The 23,123-nt window shown below is 34.4% G+C and overlaps 1 protein-coding gene across 1 annotated transcript in view; it reads right to left on the bottom strand.

The window, feature by feature from the left end:
- Window positions 1-287: 287 nt before the first annotated feature.
- LOC108736959 (transmembrane and TPR repeat-containing protein CG4341-like) overlaps window positions 288-23,123 on the bottom strand; it is a 193,377-nt gene continuing 170,541 nt past the window's right edge. Inside the window, exon 7 of the mRNA XM_018469581.1 lies at window positions 288-856. Within this exon, the coding sequence (XP_018325083.1) occupies window positions 698-856 (159 nt within the window). The 3' untranslated portion in view covers window positions 288-697. The remainder of the gene's footprint in view (window positions 857-23,123) is intronic.

Below are 23,123 nucleotides of genomic sequence, written 5' to 3'. Positions count from 1 at the left end.
CCCTCCAAATCTAATTCCTCACTTGTTTATCGAAGCATACATTTGTAGAGCTGTTTTTCACGGCCAAAAGATTGGCTTCTAAAGCATTTTACAAATGGCATTGAACGTATTCAAGTTTTCCTCCCAAACCTATGTAATTTGTTTTCCATTATTTCTTCTTTCGGTCTTCAACTCTCGCCACTATAAATAGTTACAATTGTAAATTTTAGAACCAGTCTCGCGTTGATAATGCCCACGTATGAAGTGGGAGAAACACGTGTCTGCTGATACAAAATTATTTGTGGTAATTAAGGGTGAGTTTTCTTTTTAAATTTTAATTAATATTTACCACAGTCTCCTCTTTCTATTTTTTTTTATGCAAACAGAAGTTTTGAAGTAAGTTAGTTAAGCTGCTGAGAATAGCAATGGTTCAAAACTAGTTCTGACCGCAGGTATATGGTTTGAATTGAATAATAGAAAAATAGTCTGCAAAATATTTAGCTTCTTATTAATAAAAAAAATATCTTTAAATTATATGAGCCTTAGAAAAACTGTATGGTTGCCTATCTACAATAGTTTGAAGACATAACAATACTTAGCACAGCCGAAGGCACAATTCGCAACAGCTATTCCAATGATGTTGGCTGACGTCACTACTTTCTAGGGCTAGAGTAAGGAAGCATTAGTAAAACTATAATGTCACTTGTCACGCTTTTAGTCAAGTCGTCATCATTGTGCTGTGTAATTTGTGTAAGTTCGTAAGTGTTGTAACGTCACCGGGTTGCAGTCGTAGGGCTTCCCGATAACTAGCTGCGGCCTCCTTGTATTTTCCATTCAGGTGAAGTATCGCCCCAAGGTTTGTGTGACTTCTGGCATCCTGAAACAAAACACGTAGTCAAGTAAACGTTTATTCTGCCGAAGATTGTAATTGTTCAAGTAAATAGCGCATATTACTATTTTATTCGAATATTTTTGTTTCAGACCCATTTTCTGATTATGAAGAACAAGTGTTTGCTTTTTGAAGTGAAAACTTCTTTAGCGACGTTGGGCACTTTTTGGCAGGGGAAAATGTTATGGGTTCGCGTCACCGACATGGTCACGACTGGCGCACGCGCAGCGGCCGCGTGCTGTAGGCGTTATACGCTTTTCGGATGGGTGAAATCTAGTGCGTTCGCGTCACCGACATGCTTGTAGCAGTATATCTGAGTATATCTGTAGCTATACAGCTACAACGATCGATGCGATTTTCACGTGATACTTAGATAAATTTCAATCAAACGTTTTCATTTCTTACTTTAGTTACCATAAGCCTATTGTATTTTTTTTTAGAACACAACGAAATAATTGAAAGTACAAAAAGTCTAAGAATTGTTGAAATTAATGATGACAATGATGCAAACAATGTTAAAAATCAAGTACATTGAAATTTATGTAAATATTTGAGTAATAAAAAACCATATAAACATGCATATAATTGTTGCTCGGAGTGTCAATAGATGTGAAAACCAGATTGATGTTGATAATTTTTATTCAAACATTGTGAAATTTCAAATTTTAATACTAAAAGTTCTAAGTTTCACTTCTATCGGCAGTCCCTATAACTGCCAATTTTTTTATTTTATATTAGCGTACCATCTATTTCTAAACTCGTAACTTTTAATAACAATTATATACTAACTAAATTTGACAAAATAATTAGCAATCTCGGAATACTTTCCATTATTTTAATTGATTACGTGGCTGGTCTACACTTTTTCTTAGTGTCTGTATTTTTAGTTATTTTTTTCTCTAACCTTTAACACTATGAATGAAATTATTCTAATAAAAATTATTTTTAACAATAAAGCGTTCTATGGGACTTTAATAGGAGTATAATGCAAACGTGAATGCTTTCCATAATGCTCAAGCAACAGTAAGTAAAAGTGAATAATTATAACGAATATGGTAATGCACACAATCATTGGCAAGCCCATCATGATTATTCAGTCAGTTGAGCCATTAACACGTCGAATGATATTTTGTTGTCAAGTTCACCTTTTTAACTAATTACTGGTTGGGGGTCTTCCATAAACCACGTAGCTGTCTGAGGGGTGAATGAGGTCTGACAGAAGGCTACTTTAAAGATCTTCAACGTTACTTTATTTACGTTTAACTACTAGCTGTGTGTTTGACAAATGTTATGTGGCTCATGTTGTGTTGTTCTATTTTGACAAGTGCAATTGATTTTTTAGCCAATTTATGACGACCCTGATAATCGACAATTTCCTGTGATTAAAGATTTAAATGAGTAGTTAATCTCACAGTTTGTTCCTGTTAATGACATCAACTAAAAGTGAAACTAACTTTTTTTTTTGTATTGGGAAAGCTAAAATGAAAAGAAGCAACGTATCTTTAGGAGGAGGGGTTGGCGAAAAGCTACGATAGACAACAAGGAGGAGGGGGTCCAAAAGTATCGAAATTAGAGATACGAGTAAAAGTCCACTTTTTCTTAAATCAGAAATACTTTTTGAGCTGTGGACAGCAACTCAGCAAAGTTTCATCGTAATAGGAATATATGTTTGGGAGGTTATACGCGACAAACGACGAAATAATAATAAAAATAAAGAAATCAACAAACGCTCGTTACTAAAATACTATGGCAACCTCAACTTTTATACTTAAAAACAATCGTTGCAGTCGGAAGAAAATCGTAAGTATTCTGATGTGATGTACAATGCTACCTTTAGTGGAATCAATATTATTTGTTTGATTATGGTAACGTGCCTATCACGTAGTGGTGAGCTACGCCTGGATTCAGTTCAGCAAGTAGATATCCATCTATTTAAGTAGACCTTGTTGAGCATATTGAATCCACCAAGAGTATATTTCATTTACTTTCTCTAGCGAAGTGCCCCTTCCAGTGTTTTGAATGCGCGCTGGCAAAATCGTAGATAGGGACAAAAAACCTCATTATACTTTCGACTCTTGTTCATTAAACATACTTTTTCATACATTACCTGCCAAAGGTTTTGTTCAATCATGAATAGTAGTGCGAGTCTAAAACAAGCGTTAAAGTCTATATGTCTTCAAATATAAATATACATCTCGTTGATATTTTCAGTAGTAAATGGTACCAATAACAGCATATTTGAGCAATGCAATTGTAGTGGATAAAATGGTCAATTTTTCCGTGCAGTACTGTACGAATTATACGCTCCTCACCGCTTAAGAGTTTGGCCGAGAATTGTCTCCTTCCTTTTCTGGCCTAGTACTGTTCTTTTCTACTTTGCGCCGGTCAAGCTAAAGGTCACATCGCTACAAAAAGTAAACGAAGTATAGCACTGTACTACAAATTGAGTTTACAGTTCCATTTGTAGGACTGTGTTAAGACAGCAGGTAAAATTGGTCTGTGTTCTATCGAAACTGTCTGCGACGCGCTGATAAGATCCAACAAGATCGAAATCGCGATCCGCGTCTGGCAGTTTCGACAGAATACTAACCACTTCGAATTTCTTTGTTCGTATTCTAATGTGTTTGGATATATACAGTGCCGGATTAGCCACGAAGCAAGAGTAGCAAATGCTGCGGGTCCGCGCATTTGGGGGCCCCGCGCACCAACGTTTTCTGACCATAAAAAAGTATTATTTATATATTAGATTTAGTCACAACTCACAATTACTATGAAGAAAATATTTACTTCAAAATGATGATTTACTCCGAGAAGTCGATATCAACAGCATTGTTTATAAATTTGCCCAAATTAAATCGAGAAAAGTTTGTTTGTAACAGTTTTGTTTTATTTAATACCATAAACTCGATAAGAACCTAACCTAAAACAGTCTAAGGGCCCCTTGATAGAATTTGCTAGAGGCCCCGCGCTGGCTTAATCCGGCACTGTTTGGATATGCTCAGGATTCCCGGAAGATGCTCTACCCTTTTTTACTTTTTATCTGCCATAACGCTAACATACACAAATGAGTTTTATGTTGTTAACATCTACACTACCTGCAGTAATTTGCTAATGATATTTCTGTCCATTCATAATAAATACCTATCTAAAATATGCACCAAAAGTGTGACGTGCTCATACAAAACTGGAGAAATCCCCTACACAAATGAGATATTAAAGCCGAACTTTCAAATCATACAGCAAAACACTAATTTAACTGACAGTTTGTTAAACTAAAAACAGATGAAATGAATATCGAGATTGTAAAAAGGCGTTTATTATGAGGTTTCGGCAGTCACAGCATTTTACACAACATCTGCAAAATTTGATTTGATGAAACTGTTAAAAGGTAGCATTTTTTATACCAGCTGATTTTTAATGGTTTCAAATTTGGTTAAACTTAGCCGTTTTTGATTGGATTTGTAATATTAACAACCGTTTTGTTTCACTGTTGATTTATAATAGCTCAGTCAAATCATATGTTGGATATGTATCTCGTACAGTTACTTATTTACTAATTTTAGTATAAAACCATCTTTTTTCACAGTGTAACTTCCGAAAGTCGTCCTTAAGGGATGCCGGTTAATTTGAAAGCCGACAGACTGGTCTGGGTGGAGTAGTAACATCTCGTGTTAGCTTTCTACTTTCCTAATGATCTTGTTATTTTCTCTACCGACGAGATTACCGCGCCCTTATTTGCTTCGCGTGCAAACCTCTCGAAAAAGAAGAACGGGCAGTGCGGCGGTGACGACACCACACCATGGCTGCACCACCGGTAGTAGAAGCATCCTTTATTAAGCTCCCCTGACATTAGCACAGACATGAATTCTCATATTAACCGAGAAACAGAGGGAAAGCGCTCCTTCACTTAAAAGGCAGAAAGTGAAGAACATGCTCTTCGTCGTTTTCTTTTTTTATTTCTTAAGGGGACCACCAATTGAAATTGCGTTGGTTTCTATGTTTGCAAAACGACCCTTGACATTTTCTTTATTTTGTTTTTTTTTTTTAATTTTCTCTATGCCATCAACCCCACAAAACTGTAACTGACCGTGATTTATGGAAATATATGATGTACAATATGTGGTATTCAAACGGGAAAAGTAGAGATGCCGGTCTGAATAATTCGAAATTATTAAGTTCGGGGTCAGAAATTTATCGACGAGGATCGCGATTTCAATCTTATTTGATTGTATCACCTCGCCGTAAACAATCTCGATAAATGAGCAAATCTATACTTGCTTGGAATTTATTCTAATACCGTAGTTCTGTTTTATCCTTATGAATGTCAATCAATTAGTCTTGAATTTTGAAAATCTTCACAAACCGTAACGTATCTCATATTATCATCCGGATGTAGTTCTTTGACAGCTTCGAAATATAGGATGCATAATTTCGAGACAGGCAGTGCATTTTATATTCTTTCAATGTAGACTGGACTGCATAATAACAGTGTTCAAACTGACTCTTTTCAATACAATTGTATTAAATTATCGGAATTGTATTTAAAATTTGTTAAGCTATCGATACTGCTTCCTTTGTCTACTACGATCCATTTATTCTTATCTTGTACCCTTTTTAAACAACCGTACAAAAATTTTGTTTTATTTTTTTTAAATTTGTGATAAAAAAGGTGATCGGCTATCAAACATGTGTATCCAAAACTAGGAAAGTGTCCAGGAAAAGTTGCCGGGATTGGAGAATCTTGCTTACATACCCTACAATTAAGAGATGAGAAAGAAGTCAAGCTAGATACGACAGGAAACTGCAAGAAGTAAAAGTGGGACCTAACAAACAAACCAATTATCTAACACCAGTATTAGTTAAATCACTTTATATCCGCCTTGATATAGAAAAAAAAACTAATATTTATGATTAGCTTCAGAAACAACAGCAAAAGAAGAAAAAATAGCAAACAATGAACTGCTTATATTAATGAAATACTTTTCATCCATAGCATAGGAAAAATAAGAATATATAGCATTTACGAAAATTTCATCAAAGATAGTCTATCGTAAGTACAGAGACCACAGTAAGATAAAAAATTGAAGCAGTCGAAATACATCAGAATAGAAAGAAAAAATAAGAAATGAAGAAATAAAACAATGAAAAAACAAAACAGACATCAATCTTTGCAAACCATATTAGGCAAAACGTGTTTGCTTTAACTACAATTTAGTTGTTTTTAGTATTAATTGTACATGCAAGCTGTCTGTGTTAAAAAGTTTAGACGTTGGCGTATGTAGAAAGCTTATCATACTATTAAATGATCAACTACATCAAATCATTCTCCACAACTCAATTTATTCTAGAAATTTACTACTACTCTTAATTATACCTAATTAAAGACTCATTCTGCTTATAACTTTTAGCAGTAATTACTGTTATCTGAAATAGCTAATGCTTGTCGAAACATATGTGACAAGTGAATAAAAATTTGTGAAAATCTTAAATATTCCATGTTTTTAGAAAAAAACGACTCAACGTGTTAGTAAGTATCGTCAAAAACAAGTCCACGAATATGATTGTAAAAAGCGACAATTAAGGAACTTGAAATGAAAATAATCAAAAGTAATGGCACAGTGCCGTAATACATAAAAGGAGAACGCCTTATCTATGGGCTGTAGGTACTATTCATTCTATTACATTTGCCTTGGTCGAAGTTGCTTCAGTTATTTATTATTTGGACAGGATGAAAAAGACAAAAGAATGGATATTTCGTGACCTGGTCAATGGCAGCTCGTTTTTCATCGTAAGGAATGCCTTTAGAGCCCTAACAAACGAAACAAATGCAAAGGTAGGAGTGTGTGTGCAATAGTAGACAAACAAATGATAATTAAGTTGGCGTGACCAAAAGTCATTCTTATCTTTTCTCAGAAATATTCGGAGGAAGCAGTTTTAGTCCACGAACAACGCAATGTGTGCAGGTATTAACATAATATACGAATTAAATATTGGTCAATCAGTAGGAAAAGAAAAGGTTAACAACATGCTCACATGCGAGTCCACAACAACTATAAGACTGATAATAACGATTCAAATAAATCGTAAAATATTTTACACCCGTAACTCTATAATCTTATTATTAAAATATGTTGGATATGTGTATTGGGTTGATGTAAATTCTGTCTGAAATGTCATAATGACCGTGTAGAGGTGTGTAAATTCCCTCCCGATAATTGTTTATCTTTTATCTATATTATTCGATCCCATATACCTACGCTTAACGGGGAAAAGCAATTAGTAATTACCCTGTTTTGTTTTGTTGTGTTTTGTTTAAAGATAAATTGATAATATGAACTTGTTTGATTAGATATTTTTAATTGCTAGGATACGTGCTAAATAGATATAAAAAGGATGATAGCTGTCTACGAGGACATTCATTATGTTTCGTGGCTCCGTAGGTGGAGAATAAATTTCTAGCACTGTGTATGCGTTTAGAACTTTATTTCATATTTAACCAGTAACAAAATGTGTAGTGCTACATGTGAGCCCTATGAGGTTGGACGTGGTACTGCCTGCCCTTACGCGACCATAGAAACAGGTAAACGGTTGCTTGGCGGACAGGTTAAAAATATAAATAGAAAACATAGATACAGTGGCTAAATGCATTAAACACATTACATAATGCAATTTAGAGGGGTCTCGTAAAGCGTTACAGGGGCGGGAGGGGGTCTTTCTTGTTTCTTTTTTTAAATAAAAAATTAGGGAATTAAAACTACTAAGTTGGCAACCCTTTTCGTTTACGTTTTACGGGGAATACCTCGATTGTATTGTACGTTATTTAATGTTGTTTTCGTTGTCAGTATATTCGTTAGTGCTTATGCAGAAGCACATTGCTGTAGTCGGTGTTATTAAAATGAGTTTATTATTGTTCACACTATAATGTCCTCAAAAGAGGGAGATTTGTATCATCACCTGTTCTTGGCCTATACTTAAAGGCTCTTATGCTGACATGCCAGCGCAACTGTGTCAAAAAAATGCCAAAAAAAATGAAAAAGGGCTAAAAAAACTAAAAAATATAGAAAAGTTTATAGAACATATAAATGATGTTATACGATTTGCACAACATAACTTTTGCGACTTTTGAGTAAAAATGGTCACATGAGTGTTCCGTAACGTTTTGAGGGGGAGGGGGCACAGAAACACGTTACGGTGCGTTACAAAGGGGGGGGGGTGTTACAGTGTAATTTCAGTTGTATTTATTAGGATTAGGGATAAGTATGCAATATTAAGCATGGTGTAATTTTTCATATTTATATAAGTTACTGCATTGGCTGCTATAGTGTAGGAATGTTCATTATTACAAATATCACCCTGTTGGGGCCTCTCAAAACATTTGGTCCCAATATATAAATTCTACGAAGGCTTCGTCGGTCAGCTACCCTTATTTAATTGCACTACGCTGTAATGATATCTATGTATTTTTAATGTATTCCTAATAGTTATAAACACCCCACGTGGTGGTGGTATTATTATAGGTTTGATTTTATTCCATTTTGTAGTAGTTTAGTTTAGTAAGTTAAGTTTTGTCGTTCAGCTTAACCAGGTCTATTTTTTGTCGTTAATTTTGTCATTCCGTCTTCCGTTTTTATATTGTTTTCATGTTCTGAGTATGTTTAACTGTTATAAATAAAGTGTGTACATAGTTTTGTTTTACACTGGAATTTTATTCACTTGGTCATTTATCCAAAAACCTTCTGAGAAAATACTGCTCGTGGAAACACGGCAAACAGGAGGTTCAAAAATTGCGTTACGTAATACTTGAACGCTCCCTACTTCTATTCAATTGTTATCAAGTTTTGAGGGTCCTGTTGGAACGCAATTCATGATACTTCGTTTTAAACAAATAAAACATTTTTGTTATTCGCAGTTAAACAATTAGAATAGCGTGCCTGCAGCAAAGGAACTTTATCATGATAGTATGTAGGTTTTCCCTCGCATTGATCGCCAGATGGGTCGATGATTTTCCCATTTACAGACAATTTTGTGATATAGTCACGTAGTCACCAACTATAGCTTAAGGTGAAAAACACCCCACTAACGTACCTACATCCCCTATATTTTTTTGTTATTTAAGCTTTTCTCTATCTATTCAATCTTCATAAGTTCATCAGTTCTTCAGTTCATCAGTAATCGTTATAGTCAGTAGTAGTACCTATTCATTCCTTGTTCGTAATCTAAGCAGTTTATTATTTATCAATTAAATTATTTTTCAGTGTTAGTTTAAGTGTATGTTTGTAAATTAAAAAGTTAAAATTCACATGAACTATTTATTGCTCGTTCTATCATACCCCGAAGACCACAGACAGAAATTGTTCGGTCGTTATATTTAAAAATATCGACTTAATTAATTAATTACCGAAGAGGGTTAAGTGTTCCTTAGGAAAATCTAGGCAAGCAACACACCCGCATTCATCATTAGGTCCAAAGGAGAAAGTTGTGGCAAAATTGAAGTGATTGAGCAGAAATAGGTTTTTAATAAAAGTCTTTAAATTCTATTTTCATAAAACGTTGGTGAACGAAGTGGAAAGGTGGATGTGTAATAAGAGAACGAAACATGTAAGTCGTTTTTAAAGTTAAAAAATAGCATGAAATTTTAGAAAGTCCGCGTGCCGTCAATCATGAAAGGGTTAACAATAACCTAATAATTAGTAATATCAGTCTTTCATTAAAGTGCAAATCGTAAGAAGATATACGTGTCAAACATTTCAAATTAATTAACTTAGCATTAAAAGAGGATGATATTCAATCGCTTACCAAAACAGACTTACTACATAGAAGAAGAAGCCTTATCTGCTGTAGAAAGTTTAGATGTAAAAACTAACTGAGGTAAAAATTTTGTGTGTGTGAAGTATCTCTGAAGCGCAACAAGTCACGTGAATGTGATTCGCAAAACTGGATCCATACGTCAGTGTTCATTGTTTGTTTATTTTATTAAAAAGGTTAATTTTATACAAATGTTATGAATTCTGTCATAAAAACTTCTTGGAATTAAGCTACGAAAGATGGTGTCTTTCGACCTAAAAGGTTGAGTAAAGGAGAAAAACTTGCTCTCCGAATTTTCACTTTCTGTACTTGGACACGATGGGACGCAGTATATTCGACTACTGAAAAAAAACTTTTGGGTGTTTCATTCCCACCAGCTAGTAATGCTGGTGGGCGGGCAGTCCCTCCGGGCTACGCCGGAAGGTAGGGCGGAGGGCCCTCTTCAGCCTGCTTTCAGGAATCGTGGGAATGGGTGGGTGGTGGTTCGGGTGAGAAAGATGAGACGGACGAAATGAAGCCAGAAGAGAATGAACGATTATCTATGGAATATTACTGCCCCAGCATTTGCCTAAGTGATCCAAGGAAACCACAGAAAAACTTGGACCAAGGCAGACGGACTCGGAATCGAACCGGCGTCCTCCCGAATGCTAAGCAATGGTCTAAACTAGACTTAGACTTAGACTACTGAATTGACCAATACCCTTATACGAATTTCCTGTAGTACCTAAATAAGATTTAACTATCGGACGCCATCTACAGAGATATGCAATTTATTTTGAGTTTATCACTTATCAAACTGAATCCATCACATAACGATTTACGTGGTTCGTAATCAGTCATCTGCAGAAACAGAAATTTCGTTCTCATGATCACAACATAGACACCTCCGACAGCATATAAATTGTGTAAGAGCTATCCACGGTGTGCTGACGAGAACTAACGAATCGTAATCCACATTTGATAGTTTCGACAGAAGACTGAACACGAACGTAATGCTACATTTCAATATAAGTTCACGCTTCTATACAGTGGTCTAAGGATATTTTATCATCATGTGATGACCTATTTTATGGTAAACTACAAAACTGGAAAACTGAATTTATTCGTTGTGACTGTATTAAACATCGAAATTCGTGTTATTACTAATTAGTAATTATTAATGATAATAATTTATGTGTACTAGTAAATGCCAAGAGAAAATTATCCGTCAAATGCAGAACAGAAGGTTGTACTTACTAGCAATCAATGACCTTGAATGGTTTGAGTAAATTATCATTGATATTTCTATCGTGAAACCTATTAATTTAATGTATTCCTAATAGTTATAAACACCCCACGATCTCCATCTGTTACTAATTGTGTAGCGTGTACATGCTAATGCTAAAGCCTGAAACTCTGTTAATTTCAAGATTACTAAACCAGTCTCGGTATTACCTAGAGAATTCAGTTAATGTATGCACATACATAATCGCAAATGAATTTTTAACTTTCTTCAGAGTAAATTAACAGCAGTCTAACGAGACATTAAGCTTCAGAACTTTATCTACAGACGTGTTATAATGTATAGTCCATAGTAACTGTTTGTGATACTGATGGGGGACAGACACAATGAGAATTGAAGCTTATATTCAACTCTAATAAAATGTTCGTTATTTGATTATGTGAAATGCACAGGGTAAAAGACAATATGGAATACAAATACAAAACTCCTTTAGATATCGAGTAATAATAAAAAATCAACGAAAATTCAAACGCACTATCATGCATAATTTAAGACAATTGAAAAGAAATCCACAAACATGCAAGGTCTTCCACTTTAACTCAAAAAAAAAACAATCTAAATTCCCCTTTTGTAAAGGCGATTTGTAAAATCTTAACTATCTTAAATAATATTATAAATGCGAATGTGAGTTTGTTTGCTTGTTTGTTTATTACCATTTCATGCTTCAACTACTCAACCGATCACCATGAAATTTTTCACACACATTATCAGGCGTACACAAAAAGACATAGGATACCTTTTATAAAAAAATACTAGAAAAATTAGTTTCATATGGTCGTCGATGATCTTTGACACGTACTTATTTTATATGGACGTTAGAAAATTATTTATTACAAAACAGTACTGTATGAAAATAAATAAAAGTAAAACTAAAATACTGGTATTCAAGGGAAGAAAAAGAAGGAAAAGAGCGAATATAAAGATAGGAGACGAAAAATTAGAAGAAGTGGCTAATTTTAGATATCTAGGAAGTCAGATAAGTCAGGACGAAAGGAGTAGTAGGGATATAAAGCAGAAGATAGCTCAGGGTGGTGTCGCATTTAATAAAAAGAAGTCACTTCTTTGCTCGCGAACGGTTAATTTAGAAATTCGAAAAAAGTTGTTAAAGGTGTATGTTTGGAGCGCGGCGTTGTACGGATGCGAAACATGAACAGTGGGCGCGGCGGAAATGAAAAAGTTAGAAGCGTTCGAAATGTGGTGTTATAGGCGGATGATGAGGATAACGTGGGTAGAAAAGGTTAGAAATGAAGAGGTATTAGAAAGTATAGGAAAATAGAGAACTCTATGGGAGTCAAAAAGAAATAGGCGAGATAGGTTGGTAGGAGACCTTCTCAGAGGTACATGCCCAACCAGTTGTAGGACTGATGACCTTATGATGATGATGATTGCTAGGAAAGGTCGCAATATTCAATTTTATGCACATTTGCTAGAATGAACGTCAAATATTTGACATTTTCTAGCTTCGCCCGCAAGTTTTTCTTCCCGCTAAAACTCAAAACGCTCCCAAAAATTAAATAGGAAGATAGTAGATAGGAATTTGGTGCGCAGTAGATACAATGCTTACAATGTAAGAGATGGACAGAAGATCCCTGTAGGCCTATTAAAACGGATCCAATTTGTGTGATTTTGAAAATGACTCATACTAGTTAATTTTTAGTATTGCCCATTTATTATTTTGTAAGTTTCTAGGATTTAAACTTATCGTTTTAAACTATTTTATACTAATTTTTGAATAAAGCAGTACAACTTTTGTCTTTTATTAACCATTTTTCAAAGCGAGTAAACTTAAATTCGGTGATTTCACTTAGAAATAATTTAAGCTTATAAAAAGGATAAATATGTGTCAAAATTGAGTTTAATCGTCAAGCCACAGTTGGGTATGACAATCAAAATAAATTAAAAAGCTGTGTAAATATGATAACATTATAAAGAAACTTAGCTACTTTCTTTGGTGTCTTTTATTGAAATTTTCATTCAGAAATCAGTAATCCAAAATTCTGTTTGAAAATTATTTTACAGCTCGAACCGTTTGGTTAGAAATACAGCCTGCACTTGTACGTTTGGCACATAGTTTTGTAAAAACTTACATCACAGCAGTTCACATTATTATTGTCGTGCGGTGTTAATGACATCTGCCAAAAGGAGTCAATACCTATTTAGTCAGTAGTGTATAGGGTACATGAGTACATCACTGCACTCCCAAGTGTAAATTGGTGAGTACTGAATTATCAATGCGAGGGGAACTGCTCTGTAAGGACAGAAACACGTTTCTGAGCTTGGAAAATTCTTGCGACCAACCTTTGACCTATTTTAAGGAAGCACGAAATAAAGAAGTTTGTGCTCCACTGGTTCACAACACGTCATCAATTTTTTAAGGAGAAATGTATTCACAATTCGTTTAGGTGAGGAAAAAAGGGTACCTAGAACTATTATAAAAAACACTAAAAGGATACTAACTTTGTTTGGTATTTGTATTTTTCCTAATAAATTAAAAAAAAAATCGATTAATATTTAATAGGTCCTAGTGTATAAAAAATATAAGCTAAATAATTCGGTTGCGAGACCGGTTCTCCTCGTGAACAGCCTTTGGTATTTAATTTAAGCTTTTGAATAAGTTACCTTTGTGATTGAAAAACAGGCTTATCGATTAAGAAAATGAAGGACTTACATTATCAAAAAGAAATAGCCCTTCCGATTTTTCTTGAATAATTACTATTTCTTATTAACCGGAACCCCACAAAAAAAACAAAGAAAACGAAACAAAAGGCTTCTTGTAAAATAAAAATGTACTTCTTTAATGAAATGTACCTTTTGGGGATTTTAATCAAAGCGCTTTTTATTCAGACTTTAATTAAGGAGGCAACTAAGTAATTACTTTTTTGGATGTAAATCAAATTCAATTTAAATATGTAATTGTACCAAATTTAGAAAGCCTCAAAAAATTAAGGTAAACTGAAATGTATATTTTGGTTCAAGGAAGAAGGTTTCATTTTTGAAAAATTTCCTTATAGTCTAAGATCCAAAGTAAAATCGCCCTCCACACGTCTGCTTGCCAGATAAAAAGTATTTTTTATCAAAATATGTTAGCAAATACATCGCTTATGGGATACCTAATAATAAAATATGTTCGTGGTGTGTATGTGTTGTATTTCATGAGTTTGAGAGACGTGACTTAGGGATGAGGTGGTAATACGTCATTGGTTTTGCCGTTATGATATACTGGAAAGAGATGAGTGAGTACAGTAGATCACAGCCGGCCAAAATTTGGCTTCTTAGGAGCGATTACATTGTATGCAACAGAAACAGGTATGGAAACAAGCGGTACCTGTCTCTCTTCCGCCGTAACCAAGCCTTCTGGTTGTGGTTATGGAGAAAGAGACTCAGGCATCGTTCGACACTATACCAGCCTCTTTTGGTTCCTGCAGGAGCACTTAAGAGCGCTAGGAGCGGAGTTTGGTCGAACCGAGTGGCATAGCTTAAAGGTTTAGACCATTGCTTAGCATTCGGAAGGACGCCGATTCGATTCCAGGTCTGTCTGCCTTGGTCCAAGTTTTCCTGTGGTTTCCTTGGATCACTTAGGCAAATGCTGAAGCAGTAATATTTCACAGATAATCTTTCATTCTCTTCTGTCTTCATTTCGTCCGTCTCAACTTTCTCACCCGAACCACCACCCACCCATTCCCACGATTCCTGAAAGGAGGCTGAAGAGGGCCTTCCTCCCTACCTTTCGGTATGGTCCGGAAGAACTGTCCGCCCACCAGCCTTTAAACTCTTTAAGTTTGGTCGGGTCTAGAGTAGAGAGTAGAAGACGGGCCAGTAAGAAGTTACAAAGAGACGGTGGTGAATACCGGTTACATCAAAGGGTTGCTGATCGAGCCGTGTACTGTAGTACTGGTCTCATTCAAAGGTTATACTTAGAACTTGAGCTGAAAGAGGTGAAAGGTGGTCCTATTTGGAAACCTCGTATAAAATAAGACGACTAGTAACCAAGTGGGTACTTGGGACCAGATAGGTCAGAATTACTTTTGCTTTTTTGCTCATTATAGTGAGCTATTCTTATGTTACTAGCCTTTGATTTTTATTTATAAACAACTTTATGCTACCACTAGGCCTATAGATTTTAAATAATTAAGTTGATTTGATTGATTTGAATGCTCCGAGTATTATTTTAAAACTCCGACCCCTCCCGGTACTCAACAAAATACAAGTTGCCAAATTACTAGAGTAGTTGTAATTAATTAATTTATAATACCATAACTAAATTACTAAATTACGGTGGGAAAAGGCAACATTCACGAAATAAGTATTGTCATTACCGTGTACTCGACGTATATTTTCTTTAAAACATTCACTTTTTTATAACACGACAGTATAGTGCTGCTGTGATTTTCAACTTCCTCTCTATCTACTGAATCGTAGGCTTGTCCAAATTTTCCAATTTCAAAGTTTAATAACCCTCATTAATGAGTGGCTTGTAGCGAGCAACATTATATCACCATAATCATAATGATATCAAATTTGTAATGTTTATTAAAACAGAGGTACCTACACTCTCATTGGAACAACGACAAGTAAGCAAAAAAAAACTACTGAAACCAAAATAATATATGAATTACACTGAAATTTACTACTAACTACTTCAAAAGTTTCGCAAAGAACCTATCTGCCAAACTGAATTTACGACTCAACCTACACATATATATATATGTATATATATATATATATATATATGTAGATTGAGTCGTAATAATGCCTTCGTAAGAACCTTATCAATTAACAAATCCTACAAACAGCGTAGTAAACGCAATGTGCAGTAGAATGCTACATTTAGTGGAATATATTCAACAAGTAGATATTCATCTATGCAAATGGACCCTCTTAAACATATTGAATTCCACCAAATGTAGCATCGTACAACAGATGGTGTTTACCGCGCCGTTTGCAGAATTTCATAAAATGCTGTGTCAAGGAAGCAGGTGGAGTTGGCCTATGTTCCGTCCCATCAAAACAATTCTACGGAGGTCCGCAAATATTAACAAATTTCTGCCCCTGCTCCTCAACTAGTATCGGAAAAGGAAACTTGCTATTAACGAGACCAAGTCGGAAGCAATCTTCTTCTCCCGGTCGACCCGTATGCCTCCTACCATCATCGTTAACAACCACCCCATCAAATGGAGCAACTCCGTCACCTCCCTCGGCGTCGTCTTTGTCAGAACATTGTACACTGACGAAGACACATCCTTGCCATCCGTGCCAAGGTCCTAGGTGCCGTTTTTTCCCTTTTAATTTCTGAAAAACATCTTTCCACGCCACAGGAAACTATAGGAACAAATGATAAATCAACTACGTCCGTAATATTCAAATTATTGGAAGCAACACCATCAGTTTCTTCCTCTTGTAAAACCTTGCAAATGTTTTTTAAATTTTGATAAGCCATATTTTTTTGCAATAATGACGACAGTTTATTAGCTAAACTGTTTTTTTAAATATATTTAATTTATCAAAAACAATTTCGACAATCTGTATACTATTTTCTAAACAAAGTCCTTAATTTTCCAATTTCAAAACAGCGTCAGAAATGCAACTAAAATTTAATTTGCATCCTCAACGCACTGCGATTCCTCAGGATTGGGGATGACGGAAGTAGAATCTCACTACCGGCAATTTCTTTGAACTTTTAAAAGCACTTTCTTGGTCGACGATATTAAGAAATTCACATTTGTGTAAACGGAACGCAACCCGTAGGGGGTTGAGTAAGTATTTGTCCTTGGTAAGCGTATAAATTATATTTGCAAACAAGTTTTAACTACGAAATATGCAAATAAAACTTAAAATGACCAAAATATGCACTTTAACCAAATAATGGGTTATATATGCATTAGAATATGCAGTTATGCAAATGCATAATTATTCGAACCCTATTCATCAAAAACACCTAAATTCAGGTTTTATGCCGGATGGTTTAAGTTCATATAAGTAATTGCGTATTAAACCATGCTTTAAAATGTTAACTAAACAAGCAAGAGTAGATTATAACGAATTTGCCACAGTTGCTTTAAGTGGGCCTGACACAATTTTCCTGAACTGTGCTTGGTTCAAATCAGAAAACTCATCAACTCATCATAACCCGAGTCGAAATATAGGTACTTGTAAGGTTCTTTTAAGTCTTGATATTTAAGTATTAGAAATTATCTGACTATTATTTATAAAAGATCAAAAAGTATTTCATAAGTACTATATACTATAGATTTTAAGTCTTTAAATAAGTCCTGAACTATGCTGCATATTTCCGTTTTCAGCCAATTCAGTACTTATTTAGGATTATTAAAAAAAAATATTTGGGTCCTGGTTTTGTACTTTTTTAGTATTAATAATGAAATTGGGTAAATGGAGAGAATTTGTTCATTAATTGCAAGTAAAAAAATAAAGTCCACATTTTGATACAGTAAAGTAGAAAAATTTCTATCCAACTGTGAATTATAAGTTTTCGTAAGTAAATGTAATTACTCAAAGGCGCTCAAAAGAAAAATAATTATTGAGGAAAACTTAAAATTTACAGTTAAAGCGAAATATTCTTACTTAATCACAAGCTCATCTTGGTTATTTGTTATAGAAAATAATTTCATAAATTTAATTATATTCCTTTAAGAAAAAATTAAAAACACATTATGATTTAAAATAACGGTAGAAAAATAAGCAAATATTATGAATGTAAATTTAAATGACATTATGCAGATCTGAAAATCAAAATACGTTTTTAAGGTTACATCATCATTTTTAAAACAATTATATCATGATAAAATGATAATATTACTAATACATACCACTTATTAATAATATTTTGGCTTCTCGCTTGACCTTTTTACCACTTTTATAATCAACCCAAAGTAAGCATGTTATTGCAATCACCATTTTGTTATTTTTAGGAATTTTCAATAATTCAACTACATCGCTGTAATCAGTATCTACCCACCAAACAAGAGCATACAGTTTAGTACAGTTTTTTTTCCTGATACTTCTTTAAAAATCAATCCTAAATTGCTGAATAAATTACGTAAGGAACCTCCAGAAATATAATACAAAGAAAGAAGGTATAGGTTATGTTAACAGCTGGGTGATTCGATTTATATACAACAATAATAATGTATTTTCATTATATTACTATAAAGTACTTGTCCAAGACAAATCATCATTTCAATTGTTCATGGACCCGTTCTTAAAAAGTACGTGGTCTTAAGTACATGTTAGTTCTTATGAAATACATGAAAAATAATTTAAAGGCTTAAAAAAGGATTATAATTGAAAGAAAAAAATTTAAGTATAAATAAGGACTCTGAAAGTAGCAAAAATTATCTGTCAGGACTCATACAAGACCTATTTTTCGACTCGGGAAGGTCGTCAGTCCTAAGACTGGTTGGACTCGTACTTTTACTCCTTCCTATCCTAAGCTAATCTTCGCTCTTTCTTAAAACTGCAACATCCCACATCCTTAACTATTTGTGAACAATAATATAACCTAGATCTATCTCTACTCCTACTAACTCCTGTTTCTGCCGCTAATATGTCTCTGACTAGACCTTCATGCCTGAAAAGAAAGGCCTCTTCTATTTTTTCATCTCCTATCTTTATATTCGCTCTTTCCTTACTTTTTCTTCCCTTGCATACCAGTATTTCTCTTTTACTTTTGTTTATTTTTAAAGAATACTGTTTTGTCAATACCGCTTCCTTTTTATTTAACGCTATCTCTAACTTGTCCTTGCTACATACTAATCCTGCTATATCATGTGCTAATCTAAGCATACTAATCTTTTGTCCCTGTATATCTATCCCTACAGTTGTACTGTCTTTAATGATGTTGATCACTTCGATGTATCGATTAAAAAGTAGCGGTAACAGTGTGCTTCCTTGCCTGACTCTTTCCCTAATATTTACTTCTCTACGTTGCAACCCTAGCTTTATAACTGCCTGTTGCTCTCTACATGTAAGGCTAGAATTACCTCCCAAGTTCCTCTATTTCTTCTGAACCCAAAATGATCTTGCCCTAATAGTTCTTCCACCCTTTTTTTCATCCTTTATACATTTCTAGTTAACATTTTTGACGCATGGAAAGTTAAGAATTGTTCTAAATGTCCCGCACCTATCCACACCTCTCTTTTTAGGTATGGTTACTACCACGTTCCGTTTATAAAATTAAGAAACTGTGGAGATTCAATTTAGAAAACCGATTTTATTGATGAAAAAGTAATAGACAATTTTTTTCATAATTCAGAAAATACTACAAACGGCACAGTGAACGCCATCTGTAGCACGATGCTACATTTTACAGGATTACGTAATCCTAAAATGTAGCATCGTGCTACAGATGGCGTTCACTGTGCCGTTTGTAGTATTTTCTGAAACGCACTGTTAAGACAGCAGGTAAAAGTTGGTCTGTGTTCTGTCGGAGCTGCCTGCTACGCGCTGATGAGATCCAAAAAGATCGAAATCGCGATCCGCGTCTGGCAGTTTCGACAGAATACAGACCACTTCGAATTATTTTATTCGATTAAGCTAACGTGCCTATCACGTTGAGGTTGGCTACGCCAGGATTCGTTTTCAGCAAGTAGATATCCACACAAGTGGACCTTGTTGAAAAATACGTAATCCTAAAATGTAGCATCGTGCTACAGATGGCGTTCACTGCGCCATTTGTAGTATTTTCTAAAACGCACTGTTAAGACAGCAGATAAAAGTTGGTCTGTGTTCAGTCGGAGCTGCCTGCGACGCGCTGATGAGATCCAAAAAGATCGAAATCGTGATCCGCGTCTGGCAGTTTCGACAGAATACAGACCACTTCGAATTATTTTATTTTTCATAATTGTCGATACTACCAAGCTCAGCGCGCTATAGACAGTTCCAATAAATTACTGATCAAACCGAAGAAAGTCTTGAATTGATGTAATATCGGAATACAGGCAGTGTATCGATATCTAGTGGTTTCCTACTGCTACTGATGTAGTTCAAGATCGAAATCATGATCCGAGTCTGGTAGTTTCGATAAATTTCTGATAAAGAACTTAAACGTGCCTATCATGTATGACCGAAAACGTTTTAATGCGTTGCGTGTGGTATGAAGAGAGTTTATATGAAATAAATACCTACATCAAGTAACTAAGAAAAAGCCACCTTGATTTATCTTTACAAATCCATGCGTCTATACTTATATATCGATATACCTATATAGCTATACTGATTTCTTGGTACAGAGAACAAGTTTAGTAAATCAGAAATTATTTACTTCAATCAGGCAACTACTTTTTTTGTAGTTAGACTAGATGTGGCTGTCACGTTTCTTAACTGAAAAGTTATTGCCTATAATCCCTGTCCACCAGTCTATTTGTTTTTAAAATGTCCTTTTGTTTTTTTTTTTGCAGATGTAGGATTTGCTTTTTAATACCCATTCGCTTGCTAGACATACGCGGACTTTTTTCTTGTTTTATAATTAAAAGTTGTGGTGGCTGAAACAGTGGCGACAGATGTTATAAAGTGTGGCCTTTCAGGCACATATCAGACTTCTTTCATATTGCGAGATTAGAGCGCAGGCAGCTGTCGCCTGAAGGTTTCACTCCGGACTTGTAACTTGGTTCCGCGAACTTCCTCTGTGCGTCACGATTTTAGGGAAACAGGCTCCGAACATTCGCAATAAAAGCCTTTTGTTTTATTTGGATGTTAGGCGACACGTGCACTGTTTGAATGTAACATCATCCCCAATAATCCGAATGTTGCAGAAGAGTTGCGCTGCTAAATCACTTTTCAACGAATGGTCGTAATTTTCTTTCGTTTCTTATTTCTCTTTCACTCAAATGTGAGATGTGACTGAATATATTGCTTCGCCTTTTCCCTAGAGAAATAACGGACTGGTTGACTATGTATCCGTTAAAAATATATTGTATAACGGAAATAATACATATTGAACACAACATTTAAGTGAAATGACTCTGAAGATGAACTTCAAGAAGTTTTGAAATAAAATATAATTAAAAACTAATAAGTAAAAGTGCCAATAATCTTCACAATAAATGATTATACTTACTAAACGTAAATTTCGAGTAGTTTTTTGAAGTGGTTAGCATATAATAACCGAATTAATTTTTACTTATATGTGTATGTTCGAATGCATGGAAAATAGTGAACAATGTTTTAAAAACAAAAAATGTAAGAGAGGACTATTTAAATTAATAAAGTTGTTGTTCTTTAGATTTTTCCTACATTTATGCATAAATAACCAATTTTCCGAAACCTTGGTAGGATTTTAATAATATTATGTTTTTTGAACCTAGAAAACGTATCTAATTCTTTAAACAATAGGCCGTATTAAAGAAAATAAAGCATTTACTTTCAAGTAAAAAATAAAAGTAAAAGCTTTTGCTACAATTCGTATTCAAAATATATGCCTTTTCCTTTCAAGGAAATGCTTCGGATTAATAAAGTATAAGGTACAGATTAGCGCCTACCGATTACGATAAACTAGAAATTTGCATTGTGCAATTAATGTGTGTGTGTTCCGTGACAGCTGATTATTTTATTTGTTTAATGCATTCATCCTGTTTTAAATGTGCAGTGTTGAATGTTAACAAATTCAAAATGGTTCACACAATAACGCAGAAATATTTTCATTTTCTACACAGGTGACATGGCTGCTCTACATGTTTCGGGATTTGCGTCAAGAAAGTGGTCCGTCAACCACACAACATTTTCCTCCTCAAATCTAAATAACGTTTTAAAATCTGATTCTCGTGGTGTACGGCTTGGTTTGTAGTCTATTCTTATACATAAATGCACCATATCAGCCATAACAAGTACAATACTGGGACAACACAACTAATTACTTATACAAATCCTTTTAGATAATTTTAACACAAAAACAGTCCTAACAAATACATAAATATTTACGTTACAAGCTGTGTGATGCCTGGGCAGCTACTGAAAAGTTAAAAAGAGCGAGAAAAGTTGTTGTTGGGAATCCAGATTTCTTTTTTTAGAAGCAAATCCTTTAGTTTTTGAGCAGATGCTTCTTTTTATAAATACAAATGATGTAAAATCTTTTAGTTTATAGCAAAACCTTTTCCTTCGCTTTAGGCTTCTTTTTATAATTACCACATAGTGTCCCGTAATGGATGCTAGAGACTCATGCCAAGTTTATTTAATGCCAGTTTCTTCTTATTTCTTAATTTTACTTATTAAAGAAGAATAAGTTCGTCTCGCGTTGACAATGCCCAAAGGATAAAGGAAACTTTTCTACATCGGCGTGTATTAGGCTATATGAGCTGACCGTCGCGTAGGCCGTAAAGAATTGAAAGGGTAAAGAAAGAAGAATGATATTCTAGAACATCAAAAAAGTGCTTTTGGGATGGACAAAGGACCGGGGGTGAAGGTGAATAATCGAATAAATAACGATTGATGTGTAGATGAAGGAACCCTTGAACTCAGATTAGATTATGGTTGGATGTGGTTTCTCTGGTTGCTATGAGTGAATAACAGTTCATCAAGAGATAAGAACTCTGCACCAAAGACTTAGATAAAGTTGAGGAATTAAAGGTGGTCATCAAAGTCGATATTAGTGTAGTGACGTTCGTTCTGTCAAAAGTTATTGACCTGTCGCAGTCCAATAGAAAAAATAAATAAATAAAACGTATTTCAGAGTGATCAATTAATATCCATATAGCCTAATCAACTTGAAGATATACTAAACACAATCCTAACGCTCCTTTATTTTGTTTTGATTGACGTCAAATGTTTAACAGCTGGGGACAGATGATCTAATTTACCTACTCTGTAGTTTGTATGGGAAAAGTGAGGTTATTACGCTTTTCTGGGCAATTTTTCTCTTCCTCGGACTTAAAGGAATTTAAAAAAAAAAACAATTATCGATGTTGGACTAGTTTTGCGATTAACAACATATTTAGAAATTCATTTTTTTGGAATAGATAGATCAAAAAAAAAAAAACAAAACAAAAAGAGGTCGTAATAGAATCGTAATAGCGTAATAGTTTTCAGTGTAATGTACAAAAGCTTGGTTTAATGACAATTTTCTTTGATAATTAATATCTTCGTAATAACTATCTATTAACAGAAAAAACCAAATATTCAAAGTTTTCATACGACAAACTTCTGTAGGTACCTACGTTT

The sequence above is a fragment of the Agrilus planipennis genome, unplaced genomic scaffold (assembly GCF_000699045.2).
Source record: "Agrilus planipennis isolate EAB-ADULT unplaced genomic scaffold, Apla_2.0 scaffold111, whole genome shotgun sequence".
NCBI lineage: Eukaryota > Metazoa > Arthropoda > Insecta > Coleoptera > Buprestidae > Agrilus > Agrilus planipennis.
The sequence above is the reverse complement of the archived record's forward strand: the minus strand, read 5'-3'. Positions and strand labels throughout refer to the sequence as shown.